This window comes from Mus caroli, chromosome X, assembly GCF_900094665.2.
Source record: "Mus caroli chromosome X, CAROLI_EIJ_v1.1, whole genome shotgun sequence".
NCBI lineage: Eukaryota > Metazoa > Chordata > Mammalia > Rodentia > Muridae > Mus > Mus caroli.
In genome coordinates, this window is record NC_034589.1 from 52410545 (window position 1) to 52424928 (window position 14384).

Sequence of the window (14384 nt, forward strand, 5' to 3'; positions counted from 1 at the left end):
GTCCTTCTTACCGGTTGGGACATCTTCTGGATATATGCCCAGGAGAGGTGTTGCTGGATCCTCCAGTAGTACTATGTTTTTTTATTAGATGTTTTCTTTATTTACATTTCAAATGTTATCTCCTTTCCTGGTTTACCCTCTGAAAACCCCTATCCCCACCACCACCAACAACAACCCACCCACTCCCACTTCCTGTCCCTGGCAGTCCCCTATAGTGGGGCATAGAACCTTCACAGGACCAAGGGCCTCTGTTCCCTTTGATGACTGACTGGGCCATCCTCTGCTACATATGCAGCTGGAACCATGAGTCCCACCATGTGTACTCTTTGGTTGGTGATTTAGTCCCAGGGAGCTCTGGGGGGTACTGGTTAGTTCATATTATTGTTCCTCCTATGGGGCTTCAGACCCCTTCAGCTCCTTGGGTACTTTCACTAGCTCCTTCATTGGGGACCCTGTGCTCTGTCTAATGGATGACTGTGAGCATCCACTTCTATATTTGTCAAGCACTGGCAGAGCCTCTCATGAGACAGCTTTATCAGGTTTCTGTCAGCAAGCTCTTGTTGGCATCTGCAATAGTGTCTCGGTTTGGTGGTTGTTTATGGGATGGATCTCCAGGTGGGGCAATCTCTGGATGGTCATTCCTTCACTCTCTGCAGAGACTGAAGAAATGACATTTGTATTTCAAATACTCCTTGGTCTTGTTTGTGGTTTTGGAGGAACACTCATGAAAATCTTCCATTTCATGTGGTAAATTTTATTGATAAATGTTTCTCATTTGGGAAAATATTTGAATAGTAGGCACAAATATCCTTCAATTTATGAACATTCTGAAGCTGTCCTAAAGGTCCTTGTGTGCCTGGCTCAAGGGGTCAAAGGGCTCATTTTACCCTTCAGTGGAAGGGATGCTAGACTGGAATGGAGAAGGAATACATGATAGAATGAGAGGACAATTGGGAGTTGATTGGCTGACAGTTGGAAGAAAATAAGTTACTGTCTGGGTAGCTTAGCCTGCCTTTATCTAAATTAGAAGGGTCTATGTTATGGTTGATGGCAAATGAGTCAGAAACTTATTGCAAAATTGTTGGAGGAGTGGGCACAGAAAACCACAGAAGATCTCTTAACTGGCATTTTCAGATTTCTCATAATCTAGGCTGGTCAATTAGATCTATCTGCAAAGAAGCTGCCTTTGTGAAGCTCATTGGAACTGATTCATTATTCAAACCCTTTAACCTAAATGGTGCCGTATTGAGCTTTGGGGATCACTTTTACTAACAGGCTATCTGTCTGGTAGTTTCATGTGGGCTTCAATTTATTTGCATTGAAGATATTTTTTCTAGAAAGGAAAATATATTCCTTCAGAAAAAAATGCATTATAGCCCGAGCAATATTCAAAGATTAAGATTAAAAACAGGTCTTGTGACAATCATCTTTGAACAACTTGGAAGAGTAAGTCACTATTAGCTTGGTTTTGGAGCTGATTGGAGAAGAGCTCTTTAATTTGATTGAAATGAGGCTGAATAGCATCCTGAGCCTCCTTATATGGGATCATGAATATTGTCACTTCAGCACTATGAGCCCTGTAGTTTCTTACATTGTTCCTAATGAGAGTATTTGAAGAGAAGCTAATTGGACAATTATTTTGTCTCATGAGGAAGTAGGGGTTCTTAAATATTAGACATATTAACCTATCGTATCTGTGTACTGTTTTCATATGTGATGGTTGCATCAGAGTAATTACTGTTTTATGAAGCTGAGAATTGGAGAAGAATGCTTTTGCTCTCCTGTCCTACTGACCCTGGTGAAATGGGGCTAAACTGAATGATGTGAGCATAGATAATTAGGCCAGGCTCAACTGAGAGGTGCTGAAGGGAATGCCCTGAGCTGAAATAAGAAAGCAAGGGCTTCCCTTCCTGCCAGGCAATGTAGGCACAGCAGGTGAGCAGTCAGGAGAGACCCTGGGGCCCACCTCATGCCCCCTTACAGCACGAGTCAAGATGATGGGAAAGTATGTGGTGGGGAGATAGGAAAGAAGGAGCAGCTGAACAGTCTGAGCACTCCAAGACAGGTGGAACTAGAGACACAAAAGTAGTGAGGAGCAGCCTGATGTGAATAGCCTGCCTTGTCACCTGAGGCCAAGGTGATATCCTGGCCCATGCTGCTGTTAAGGGCCTGTCTGGGTCCATGCCCATAAGCAGCAGGTTCTGTGTCGATGTCCATGGTCCATGTTACCATGAAAGGCCATGCGGACATCCCTGGTCTGAGCTGCTGGCCTGGTACTATGTTGATGTCAAAGGGTCTAGGCAGAGCTCACTGGCTTAAGCACTTGGAAGAGCTGGACCAAACCTCACCTGGGCAGCACAGTAGAGTTCACCTTGGGGTGTGTGTGTGTGTGTGTGTGTGTGTGTGTGTGTGTGTGTGCGTGCACGTGCCTGCACCAAGGGCATGAATGAGAGCAGAAGAGCTGACCCTGGTGGGATGGGTACAAGAGAGCTGGTGAGCTGACCAATTCAGCTACTACTGATGCCCAGATCTAGGACTTTGAGTTGTTCCCATCCCAACACCTACCCCATCTATGAACTGCTAGAACTCATGAAGGGGCCAGTCCTGCAGATCCAAAGCTGCAGGATCTCCATGACACAGAGCAGCAACAGGATAGCTGAGAGGAGTCCTGGTGATGCTCTGGTATTGATAGGATAGCAGAAGCCAGAGGTATTGAACCACACCAAGACTCATGCAATGAAAATCCATAAGTAAAGCTGTGTGGACAAAGGGGTATAATTCAGGACACACTGTGAACAGTGCAACTTCCAAAAAGAGACTTTGTTTTGTTTGTTTATACTTTATTTTATTTTGGGGAGGAGGTTACAAGGGTGGAGGGTAGATATGAAGAGATGGGGAGATGGGTGGGATTGAGATACATAATGTGAAAATCACAAATTAAAAACGTTTAAAAAGAAAAAAAGCAAAAGTTTGAGCCTAGTGGAGGTGACTAAGGTACTGGGTAATACTGTTTATATTTTTAAAAGAAACCCCACTCCTGTCTGCAAGCATAACAGAGTCTTATTAATAGTACCAGAGATGGGTGCTTATCAATGGGATGGGTCTCAGGTTGGCCTGGTTATTGGTTGGCCATTCCCTAACTCTCTGCTCCATCCCCGATTCCTGCATTTCTTGTAGACAGGATAAGGTTGAGGTCTAAAGTTTTGTGGGTAGTTTGGTGACCCTATTGCTCCACTGGGGTTCTCACCTGGCCACAGTAAGCAGCCTTCCCAGGCTCCATATTGTACTGCTAGTTTTGTGTCAACTTGACACTGCTGGAGTTATCACAGAGAAAGGAAATTGAGGAAATGCCTCCATCAGATCCAACTGTAAGGCATTTTCTCAATTAGTGATCAAGGGGGAAAGGCCCCTTGTGGGTGGGACCATCTCTGGGCTGGTAGTCTTGGTTTTATAAGAGAGCAGACTGAGCAAGCCAGTAAGGAACATCCCTCCATGGCTTCTGCATCAGCTCCTGCTTCCTGACCTGCTTGAGTTCCAGTCCTGACTTCCTTGGTGATGAACAGCAGTATGGAAGAGTAAGCCGAATAAACCCTTTCCTCCCCAACTTGCTTCTTGGTCATGATGTTTGTGCAGGAATAGAAACCCTGACTAAGACACACACTAAGGACATCCCCATTAATTCTTGGACACTTCCCCATCCCAGGTCTCCATCACCTCCTGGAGATACACCCCCATACCCACCCACCCCCATCAGCTGAAGATTTCCATTCATTTTCATGACCACCCTGCCATCCCCCTGCCCCTCCCCACACCTGACCCTTGTATCTCCCCCACTCTCCTCGTGATCACCTCTCCCACCCAGGTCCCTCCTTCCATCTGCTTCCATGACCATTCCATTCCACCTTGAAGAGAGGATCAAGAATCCTTGCTTGTGCCCTCCTTCCTGTCCAGGCTCCTTGGGTCTGTGGTGTGCAGACAGGAGCTAGTGTGGCTGTCCTCTGAGAGGCTCCACCCAACAGCTGACTCAGATAGATGCTGATCCCCACAGCCAAACAGTGAATGGAGCTTAGGGACTCTTATGGAAGAATAGGAAGGATTGAAGGTCCTGAAGGGAATAGGAACTTCACAGGAAGACATACAGAGTCAACTAACCTGGACCCTTGGGACTCTCAGAGTCTGAACCACAAAACAAACAATATACACTGCTAGGCCTAGGCCTCCCTGTACATATGTAGCAGATGTGTAGCTTGCTCTTCATGTGGGTCCTGAACAACTGGAGCAGGGGCTATCCCAAAAGCTGTTGCCTGTAAGTGGGATATGTTCTTCTAGCTGGGCTGCTTTGTCTGGCCTCAGTGGGAGAGGAAGAGCCTAGCCTTATAGAGTCATGAAGTGCCAGGATGGGGAGATACGGGGGCGGGGGGGAAACACAAGCTCAGAGGATGCTCCAGGGGAGGGGTATGAAGAGAGAATTGTGGGCTGGGGGGGGTAACCAGGAGGGGGTCAATGAGCAGGATGTAAAGTGAATAATTAATGTATAAACATTAACTAAAGAAACCCCACTTGGAAAGATGGCTCAGTGGTTAAGGGCATTTGTTGATCTTGCAGAGGGCCTGAGTTTGATGCCCCCCCCCATGTCAGCTTATACCTGTCCATACCTCTAGTTCCAGGGGATTGGATGCACTCTTATGACCTCTGAGGGCACCAGGCATGTGCACATGCACACACATGCACCAGGCATGCACAGATATGTAAGCAGGACACTCTAACACATAGGATTTGTAAAATCTACTATTTTGAGATTAAAAAGCCCTCTTCTGTTCAAATCTCATGGACTTTGGATGAATGTGAAGCTCAAGAAGCTTTAGGATCTGGCTCCATCCATGGTTTCTCTCTGCTCACCCCAATTCACTTTGAAGTATTCACCCACCCTTTGTATTCACACAGGACAAAACTAATGTCCTCTCTCCCAACAAACTCTTTCTAATGGTCAATAATCCATACCCCTGTAATTTTATTTTTATTTTGAAAAATGGTTTGTGTGTAATATATGTGAATGCACACATGCATGCACATGGGTGCAGTTGCCCATGGAGATAACTTGATGCAGTTGAGTTGCTTATTCTGTCTCCATAACTCCCTCTGTTCCCAAAGAGCACAATATAAGAACTGGATTCACACATAAAATGAGACTTTATTTAGCATATTTCAGAAGAATGTACCAAGAACAGATTTACAGCACCTATTTAAGAAACACGAAAAATATTAATAATACTTAAACCACAAATGTTAATCTCTCTTCATTCCCTAAGCAGGAGTCTGTTGTTCCTGTCTGGCACTAAAGGTATCACAACCAGTTTAGAATGCATTCAATTAAAATCAACCAATATATGAAACCATGACTTTGAGCAGAGTCTCTGGGACGACCTGCCTATGTAACAGTATCAATTACTAAATTTGATTTGAGTGTGAGGGATTTCTCTTCTCGCTGACAGGTGGACAATAAATTCCGACCCATTTGTGCACCTGAAGGTAAGTTGTGCCAATGGGAACTTGGCCCCAGGACTATAGTTTGGAAAATCCTTTGAAAAGGCACTTTTAAATTACAAATCTTTTGTTTTAAAAGGAAAATTTTAGATTTAAAATGGAAAGTACTAAAGAGAACTGTCTTATTGACTGAGTGCACTCATCCTATTGTTCTCAGTCTCAAAATAGCACGTGAAATTTGGTATTAAAGGCAGTTTTAGAAATGATTTATTGAGAATATATATAAATTATATCCTCTTGTAATACTTTTGTTTTCAAAATATAATAAAATAATCTGAGTTCTTCTGCAAATATATTTGTTCTACAACTGTAACTCTTCAAACACCTGAGCTTCAATCCCTGCCCTCCCCCCACCCACCCCCCGAATTCTCACTGTTTCTTTATTAATGCTGCATCTCATCTGAGTCAGCCAAAGAGGAAAACAACAAAAACAAAACAGAGCAGCCTTCTTCTGGGTCTTGCCACTTCTCTAGGAAGGCAGGGATGACCAACTATGGATCAGCTAAATGTAAGTCTGATTAACTTCCCAGTCAGGTACTGGTTCCTGTTTAGGTCTTGAAACTGCAGTACTCTTTTAAAATCCTCCTGCTATCAAGACTCCAATAGCCTGCCCTGGGGTTCTTGCCCTTTTATGGGGGAAGGACTTGTCTTTGATTTTGAGATCTATCTATGTATTGAAGAAAACAGGCATACCAGTGCCAGTGGGGTGGAGAACTGCCGGTGAGGACTTCAGCCAAGATGATAATTTAGTTCACATCTATTCCCAGCTGTACCAGAATAAGTTCTTGCTTGTCATGTACCAGGGATGTAAGGAATGAAAGGCACCTCTTCCTGCATACCATTGTGGAGCCATGTTACATATCCTGTAGTATACACTTTTAAAGGTAAATTAATGTACTATGTTCTACTTCAAAAAGTGACCAGATTGTGGGTCACATATAGGATACTGCATGCATTTTGTTAACTAACTTCACATGTACACACACATCACTCATTTTACTGAAGACACTAGCCACAAACACACACAATCTAATCTCTAGCACCTTATCTCCAAGAACAAATTTTATATACAGTTAGAGCTTACAGTAGAAGAAATACCACAAGAGAACACATCACTGATACAAGACAAAAGTACTCAATTTTCAATAAAGTTATAACTAATGAAAATGGGGAAATCCACTCACGTCTGAAACAGCAAACTAAAACCAATCTTGTTTTTGTCTCTTTTAGAGTCAAAGAAAGACAGATATTAATCACACAGCAGACCTTCTTAAGTGTACACATTGCTGTGGTTTCCCCTTAGTGTGTATACTGCTAAGATATGGAGGCTTAGGGAGGCAATGATGGAAACCTAACTTCTATTGGCAGCCTTCATGTTCTTTGAGGATTCTTACCCTATTTACCAAAAAGCAATGAACTTGCCAGTGACCTGGCAGTAGCCAAGTTCAGTATATTTACTTTTTCATGTATCTTTCTCTAACCTGTTTTGTGGCTTATAGACTAACTGTGCTAGTGTGCACATTAAACATTTGCCATAGAGGAAGAAGCCATATTTTATTGGCACGGTGCCTGTTCTTTATGGGTCTTAGGCTACAGTTTGTTGTTTCCAGCACATGTTTCTGCCTCCTCAGATGCCTAACCTTGGGAGTAATATGGGGCCTTCAGAGGCCTAGAGTAATAAGAAAAAAAAAATAGAAACACAGTTAAGTAGTGAGAGTGTTAAAATGAAGGGAAGTGTGAGGGTTAACTTTAGATACAGTGCCTTGTCTGAGGTTATCACAAGTCCTAAATTAGTGAAGTGGAAGTCGATAAACTTCTCGTGAATATACTAATCTGACAGGCCATTTCAATACTATTTGGTTGTATCAACTCTCCTGCATTCTGAATATGGTAATCCCACACCCTCACAATTCACAACCGTTTACCTCTCTTCCCTTGAGAAGCTCATGCTGGAATCTGTGAGAAGGAAAAAAATAAAACATCATTCCTGACATTTATATTCTCCCCTGCATTTGTACAGAGAATTTACAAGTTTTAGAGAGAGCCACAGGTTGAAAAGACATCTATGCATGTACATATCTATCCTCATATGGAAAACCTACTTCATGTTTATTATGGTACAGAGATAAAAGAGACTTCTTGATATAAAATTTATTGGCAGTGTGAGTTTTCTAGAACTTTGGCCATTCATACTTGAATTTTCCCCCTATCTCTCCGTCTTTCTTCTTTCTTCCTTTCTTCTTGAAACCTGGAAATACTTTTTAATAAAAAAAATCAGTTAGAAATAAAAGAAAATAAAACAGTGGCTGTCAGAGGTCTAGAGACAAAAGGGAAATAGTAAAATAGTGGCCTGATTTCTTTCCTGCTGTTATTCAAATAGGAGACAGAAAACATTTGTATCAATTGTCCTTTTTTCCATTTGCACAGTGGTCAGTCCCTGCCCATGTAGCAGGGTAGGGGAAGGTGGAGAAGGAGAGAAGAGAGAGAGAGAAAGAAAGAAACACACAGTTGTTTAGCTCCGTGGATATGCCTTATTTCTCCATTTCTTCTTTTGCCCTATCTCCTCATTTCAGGTTTGCCCTTTTCTGGATCCCTTTTGAAGACCTATGAAGCTTTCTTTACAGTCTATCTGCGTAATCCACCTTTGTTGCAGCTTGCAGTACAGTCTTTGCACCATACTGTGGGACTCTCTGGTACCGAAATCTGCTCATTTGGTGATCCATCCACCTAGCTTTGCTTGATTTGGTCAATTTCTTTTCTTTCAGCTGCACACAATATGTAGCCCTAGCCCATGAGTTCCTGACCTGAAGGCCAAATAGTCCTTATGTCCGTAGGCATTGCTTTTCCTTTTATTCAGAGCTAAAGCTGACATGTCATAGCTCTGGGGAGACAGGCAGAATACCAAGAACAGTTCCAAACCAGATAGTCCTTGCTTTGGGAAATTTAGAGCCTAATATGTGTACATCTGTATATATATTTGGTGGGGATCCTAAAGTCCGTGCTTTGACAGGCTTATACTTTTCAGGAAAGATCCAAGTCCCTACTTCTTCCTTTTATTTATCTGCCTTGTGGTGGGAAAGGATGTGCGCGAAACCCCTTTGCCTGAAATGGTAAGCACTGGCACTAATGAGATTGTGAGCGGAGCGCTGAAAAGAAAGCTGCTCTTGTGTTCTGCTTTTGTGTACAATTAAAGTTTGCCTTACTGTTAACTTTAAGGTGAAGTAGCTGAATCATGAGAGGGGACAGCCTTGCCTTCAATACCTCCCTCTGTGCCAGCTTCCGTTTCATGAAGGTCAGGGTGGCTATCTTCTACAGGGGGGCTTTTCTTACAGATTAACTTCTTCAGTACCTCCTGGATTTCCTTCTTGATGCTCTTGTGCATATAGCCATAGACATATGGGTGGATGCAACACTGCAGGAAAAAAAGCCAGATTATTATGGTGATCACCCACTGGGGTACCTGGGTATCGATATCCACCCACACAGCCAGTACTGCTAGAAAGCAGTAGGGCCCCAGAGATAGCACATAAGTAAAAATGATGATGAAGATCACTCTAGCAGCTTTGCACTCATAGCATGGAGGCAAAGGTGGGTCGCTGGTGCTGTTTCGACGACTGGGTGGACTGCTCTCTGGAATGCGCATCGCCTCAACATCGTCGTTGAAATGAATTTCATCCATGCCAAACTCTACATCATCTTCGCCCACGTCAATGTTGCACTGATTGACATCTATGCAGCTGGTGTCTGCCTTTGCACTGCTAGCCTGAAATTCAGTGATGACTTCCAGCCCCTCCATGCTGCCATTGCTGACCTCGTCACTGTCCTTGCCCTCTGTGATACCTGCATTGAAATCCAGGCTTCCTTTTCCGGTCTTCTGGCTGCTGCTCTCGGCTACCATGGGACTCTCTTCCATGTAGCTGCTTCCCTTAGCCTCGGCCTGACCACCTCCATCTTGACCCTGGAACTCATTCTTGTCCTGGAACTCATCCCTCTTCTTTGCTCCCTGTTCATTCTCATGCACCACAGAGTCCTTGACTCTCACCTCCAGGCGGTGGCTCTTGGCCTTATACAGGAGAGCTTGCTGCCTCCGGGCTGCACCGAACACTACAGAATAGCAGGCAATCATAACACCCAGTGGAATAACGAGGAAGGATACCACACTGACAACCGTATAGGCAGGGCTGGCTCCCCAGATCATGGAACAGAAGGCATTACGGTCATCAAAAGTAGCGTGGCCCCAGCCATAGAGTGGAGGTGTGCTCTGCAGGAAGGCTGCAATCCAGGTGCCATAGAGGAGAATATAACTACGTCGGTTGGTCATCTTGGATGGGTAGGAAAGAGGGTGGATGATGGTCAGGTAACGATCAATTGACACCACCACAATGGTATTGACACTAGCAAAGGCAAATAAGTGGGTGAGGCTAACCAGGGCAGTGCAGAAGTGGATGTTGAGAGGCCAGAAGAAAGGAATGGCAGTGGACACCACCCAGGGGGCCACGAGAGCAACCTGCAGCAGGTCAGTGACAAGCAGGTTAAATATGAACCGGTTGGTCACCTGCAGCAAGTTTGGCTTACGGTGCAATACATAACCCAGCACTACGTTACCCAGAAAGGCTACACCAAGGATGATGAGCAGCACAACGGAGCGAATGATGCCGTGAGCTACACTAATAGGCATCTTGGAGAGGGGGAGGCATATTCGACTGCCATTGTTCTCTTGAGTACTGTTAGTGCAGCTGGGTGGCATGGTGAAGTCAGACAGGCACGACAGAAGGTCCAGCTTTGTGTTTGGACTGGTGGGCAATGATACCGCACACGATCTAGATTGAGGACGAGAGAAACATGTGGCTAGGGTTAGTGCCTTGCAGAGACAGGCTTCGGAGTCCAGCAGGATTGCTGCAGGACCCCTTTCTCAGATCCCTGTGCAGTCCTGACCCCTATCAGAGCAGTTTCTCTGGCTCTTTTTCTAATTCTTGGGGGTCTCACTGCTGGGGTCTCTTCTGTGTAACACATGCTTTGTCTTGCTTGTCTTTCCTGTTAGCAGTGAGCACTCCCTCAGCATGTCCCCTCCAATGTCTCTTGGGTTTTTCTTCTATCTCGCTGACATGTCTGTCTCAGTGACACATGCACTTGCACTCTGTTCCTGCCTGCCTTTGCATCTAGAATTCTCCTTTTAATGTTTTACTGGGGCACTTTTCCTCTGTACAGAGTGTATGCCCCTGTTCCCATGGACATTGTCTCATCCTTAACTCTCAGGTCTGTTTTTCAATTCCCCACTAGCATGTATAGTCAGTCTATGTCTGGTTGTGGCTGTTCTCTGTCTGATAATCCTCCCCCGCCTCTCTCTCTCCCTGTCTCCTTCCCCCTCCCTCTCTTTCCCTTTCTCATTTCTCTGTCTCTCACTGTCTCTCAGTCTCTGTGTATTTTTTCACATGAATTTACCCCATAGCTGTGTGCGCTCCTCATTTCCTTGGGTCTCACACCAACACCTGTGTGCCTGCTCTTTCTCTACGCTTCTCTGTATCTCTTCCTGTCTTCCCATACTGCTGTTCTCAGTACCTGAGTTCTGTGTCTTGCCTCACCTTTCCTTCTCCTAGTCTCTAATCCTCAAGTATCTCTAGATATGCACTCTGGTTCATCTCTGCCTCTTATTCTCAGCACCCCAGTACTACTACTGCCAAACTCTTTTTCTGCCCCCTTCAAGGGGCACACATCTCTGTCCCTCAGCAACCTTCCTGAGAGACCACCACCACCTTAGTTTTCTTCTAGCTGGATCTTTATCTGCTGTACCTTTTCTGCTGGCTTTATCTTTCCATGGAAACCAGTTGCTGCCTTAGCCCCAAGGGCTTTATAGGTTCAAACGCAGTTTCTCAACAGTGCAGTGGTGACTGGAACATACAAGGTGGATAGATACCTGTTACCCTGCCCCATGACCAAAATTCACCATGGTCTCCAAATTTTACTATATTCTCCAGCAGGCTATCAATCTGTATGGTGGAAGGGTGGGATGAAGGCTGGGAAGAGCAAAGACAGGGACAGAGGGAGAGAGGGAGATACCTGGAGAGGTAGAAAGAGAGAGAAGGGAAATGAGAGACATATAGAAAAGTGAGTCGGGTTTGGAAGAAGAACCAAGAAAGAACAAATAGAATCTTAAGAGTGGGAGAGAGGGGGGAAAGGGGAGAATAGGTGAGAGTAGGGGACAGTAGGAAACGGGTGGGGGAAATGGAGAGATGGAGAAAGAAAGAGCTAAATAGAATAAGAAAAGAGGTTGAGATGCAAGAACGCAGGAAAGAAAACAAGAAAATTAGGGAGAGGAAGAGGGCACAGGAGAGAAAGTGCAGGGATACGCAAGGACCACCTGAGAGCCCTAGCTGACCGACCGCCACCTTAGTAACCTTCTAGCCTTGGCAGAGGGGTGTCCTGGCGCTTGGGGTAGGGGACCAGTTGGGATCGGGGACTTGCTAAGACCTAAGACCCGGAGCGGAGCTGAACCCCGCAGCTTACCTGTTGCTGCTGAAGGCTTCGCGCCACAGGAGCCGAGGACCGATCCCTCGGGGCTCGCCGCCTTTCCTCTGACCACCTTTCGGGGCACAGGCGGCTGAGAGCTCGCACCGAGTGGTAGGAGCAGCGGTGCTCAGCGGGAGCGGGACACCGAGTCTATGCCCGAACGTCCAGCCAGCGCACAGCGCCACAAGCTCTGAGCTGTGGCGGGGGCGCGCGGCTTCTTAAGGCAGCGCGGTGCCCTCACCTTGAGGCGCCCCCCTCCCCTCTGTCCCCGCCTGCGCTGGTGACGCACGAGGCCCGAACCCAGAGGAGCTAGGCTGGTGGCAGCGGCGGTGGGGCGGGAAGGAGGGAGGGAGGATGACTCGCGATGGACCCACACAGATTCTGTCACCCTGCATCCAACCGCAGGCACTCTGATGCTCGCAGACTGGAGTTGTCACCAGGGTGAATTTTCATGCATACTCTAGCTCCTAGCCCCTAGCTCCTAGCCCCTGGATTTTAGACAGGGTCACTGCCACTGGCTTTCAGAGTATTTATAAAGGGAGGGTGGGAGATTCTGGTCTTGATCTCTGAAGACCTTCCCCCAAATATGGGCTGCCCTCAGTTCTTAGAAAGGAATCACGGCTTTGATTTTTCACTAGCTCTCATAAACAGCAGTGTCTTACCTGTAGGTTTCAGGACCATTCCACATGTCTTAGACAAGCTGGGTAATTTATCCACACTATTTGTTTAATGTCTGTTTGCCAGTCTCTCTCTGTTTCTGTTTCTGTCCCTGTCCCCCTGTCTCTTTCTCTCCCTCCCTCCCTCTCTTCTCTGTCCCTCCTACTCTGTCTCTTGCTTCCCTTCCTCTTCCTTCCCCTTTTTCCTTTTTCCTTTTTTCCTCTCTCCTTCTTCCTATAACATCTTCCTCTGTTTTCAGATGAAGCAGAATGAAAGGGTACCCCAGCCTTGTGAGATAAATACTGCTATTATTTCCACTTCCCAGAGACAGAAACAGAAGCCAAGATGATTCTATTTGTCCAAGTTCAAGTGAATATCACACTTATTTAATGAACTAAAACGTTCTGCTCTTTTGAAAACGTGTTCAGCGTATAGCAGACCAGAGGAGGCATCCTCTCCAATCCCTACCTTCTCAGGATAAGGGAGCATTTGGAAAGGTGTCTTAGATGGATCAGGGATTGTTTTCACTTGGCTGCTTCCAAAAGAGGAAAAAACACCTTGTAGGCAGTAGAAGAGACAGATGCTTTGTAATATAGAAGTGCTTGGTCAGAGATAGGGCTGCATGCTAAGGTTGGGAAATACAGAAGTAAGGCTGTGTGGTATGATATTTTACAGACAACCTGGGAGATTTTGAAGGTAAATCTGAGGACTTTAACTTGACAGTCCATGAAAAACCGTTGGAGATCTGTTGTATTTTGAGCAATTTAAAGTATACACAAATATAATGAGACTAACTAAATAAACTATTATGTTCTTATCACTCAGTCTGAATACTAACACATTAAACCATTCTTGTTTATTGATTTTTTTTTTTATTCATGTGCAAGGGAAAGTGATGAGGTTTCTGCTTTTCCATGCTCTCTTAGAAGCACTGCTTGGGTGAAGGCAGATGGGACATTGGATGGAAAAAAGGCAGAAGAAATACTGCCATAGAAAACACAAGAAGGGCTTAACAAGCCACACAAAAGGGCCTAGCCGAGTCTCCAGGAAAGAGGAAATTAGCACTGGTGGGGAACAAGAGCCAGGATGTATTAGGGATGCTACAGGATGACCACAGGATTCTGAGATAGTCGATTGGTGGAACAAAAAAACGTTCTCTCCACATCCCACTACTTGCCTCTAGGACAGGGAGATGAGGCTGGTGCATAATCATGTCCCAGGATGGTCTTTGGATTTTAAGTCCTGCTTTTTCTCTTAGATCATTTGTCTTTTTCTGCTAGGCCTGATTTTATCTTCCCAAGGTTGAATGGTAAAAAAGCTGCTCGTTTTTCCTGGAGACAGTTTCCATGATAATCCCCCACTCTTATTAATTTCTAGCCTACACTGGCCATGGTGCAGAATGTTGGGTGGCATGCTCTGTAAGGCATCATTTGGTTCCGACTCAGTTATTTTACAATTACTTGGGAAGCAGTCAAGCTGCTTGCTCCAAATGGCCAGAGACAAACTCCATTCTTTCCTGCCTCTCTTCCTTGTTAAGGGGGTTCTCTGAGACTGCCAAATATTGGAAATCAGCAGAGAACAGAGAGATAACCTTTGCAGACATGTCAAAGGTTGGTGTTCCAGGACAAGCTCATGGAGTCTACAGCTAAGCACAGTGAGAGCTGATTGATTGGGAT

At 45.3% G+C, this 14384-nt stretch overlaps 2 protein-coding genes across 2 annotated transcripts in view; one reads left to right on the forward strand and one right to left on the reverse strand.

Annotated features, from left to right (window-relative positions):
- The window catches only part of LOC110287160 (transmembrane 9 superfamily member 2-like), an 82950-nt gene extending 74675 nt beyond the window's left edge, over positions 1 to 8275 (forward strand). Inside the window, exon 17 of the mRNA XM_021153808.1 lies at positions 8118 to 8275. Coding sequence (XP_021009467.1) covers positions 8118 to 8275 — 158 coding nt within the window. The remainder of the gene's footprint in view (positions 1 to 8117) is intronic.
- On the reverse strand, positions 5172 to 12258 carry Gpr101 (G protein-coupled receptor 101). Its single transcript, XM_021154018.1, has 2 exons — positions 12049 to 12258; positions 5172 to 10364 (listed from the first exon to the last, which is right to left on the reverse strand). The coding sequence occupies exon 2, from the start codon at positions 10289 to 10291 to the stop codon at positions 8756 to 8758; it is 1536 nt and encodes a 511-aa protein (XP_021009677.1). The 5' UTR covers positions 10292 to 10364; positions 12049 to 12258; the 3' UTR covers positions 5172 to 8755.
- Between the last annotated feature and the right edge of the window lie 2126 nt (positions 12259 to 14384).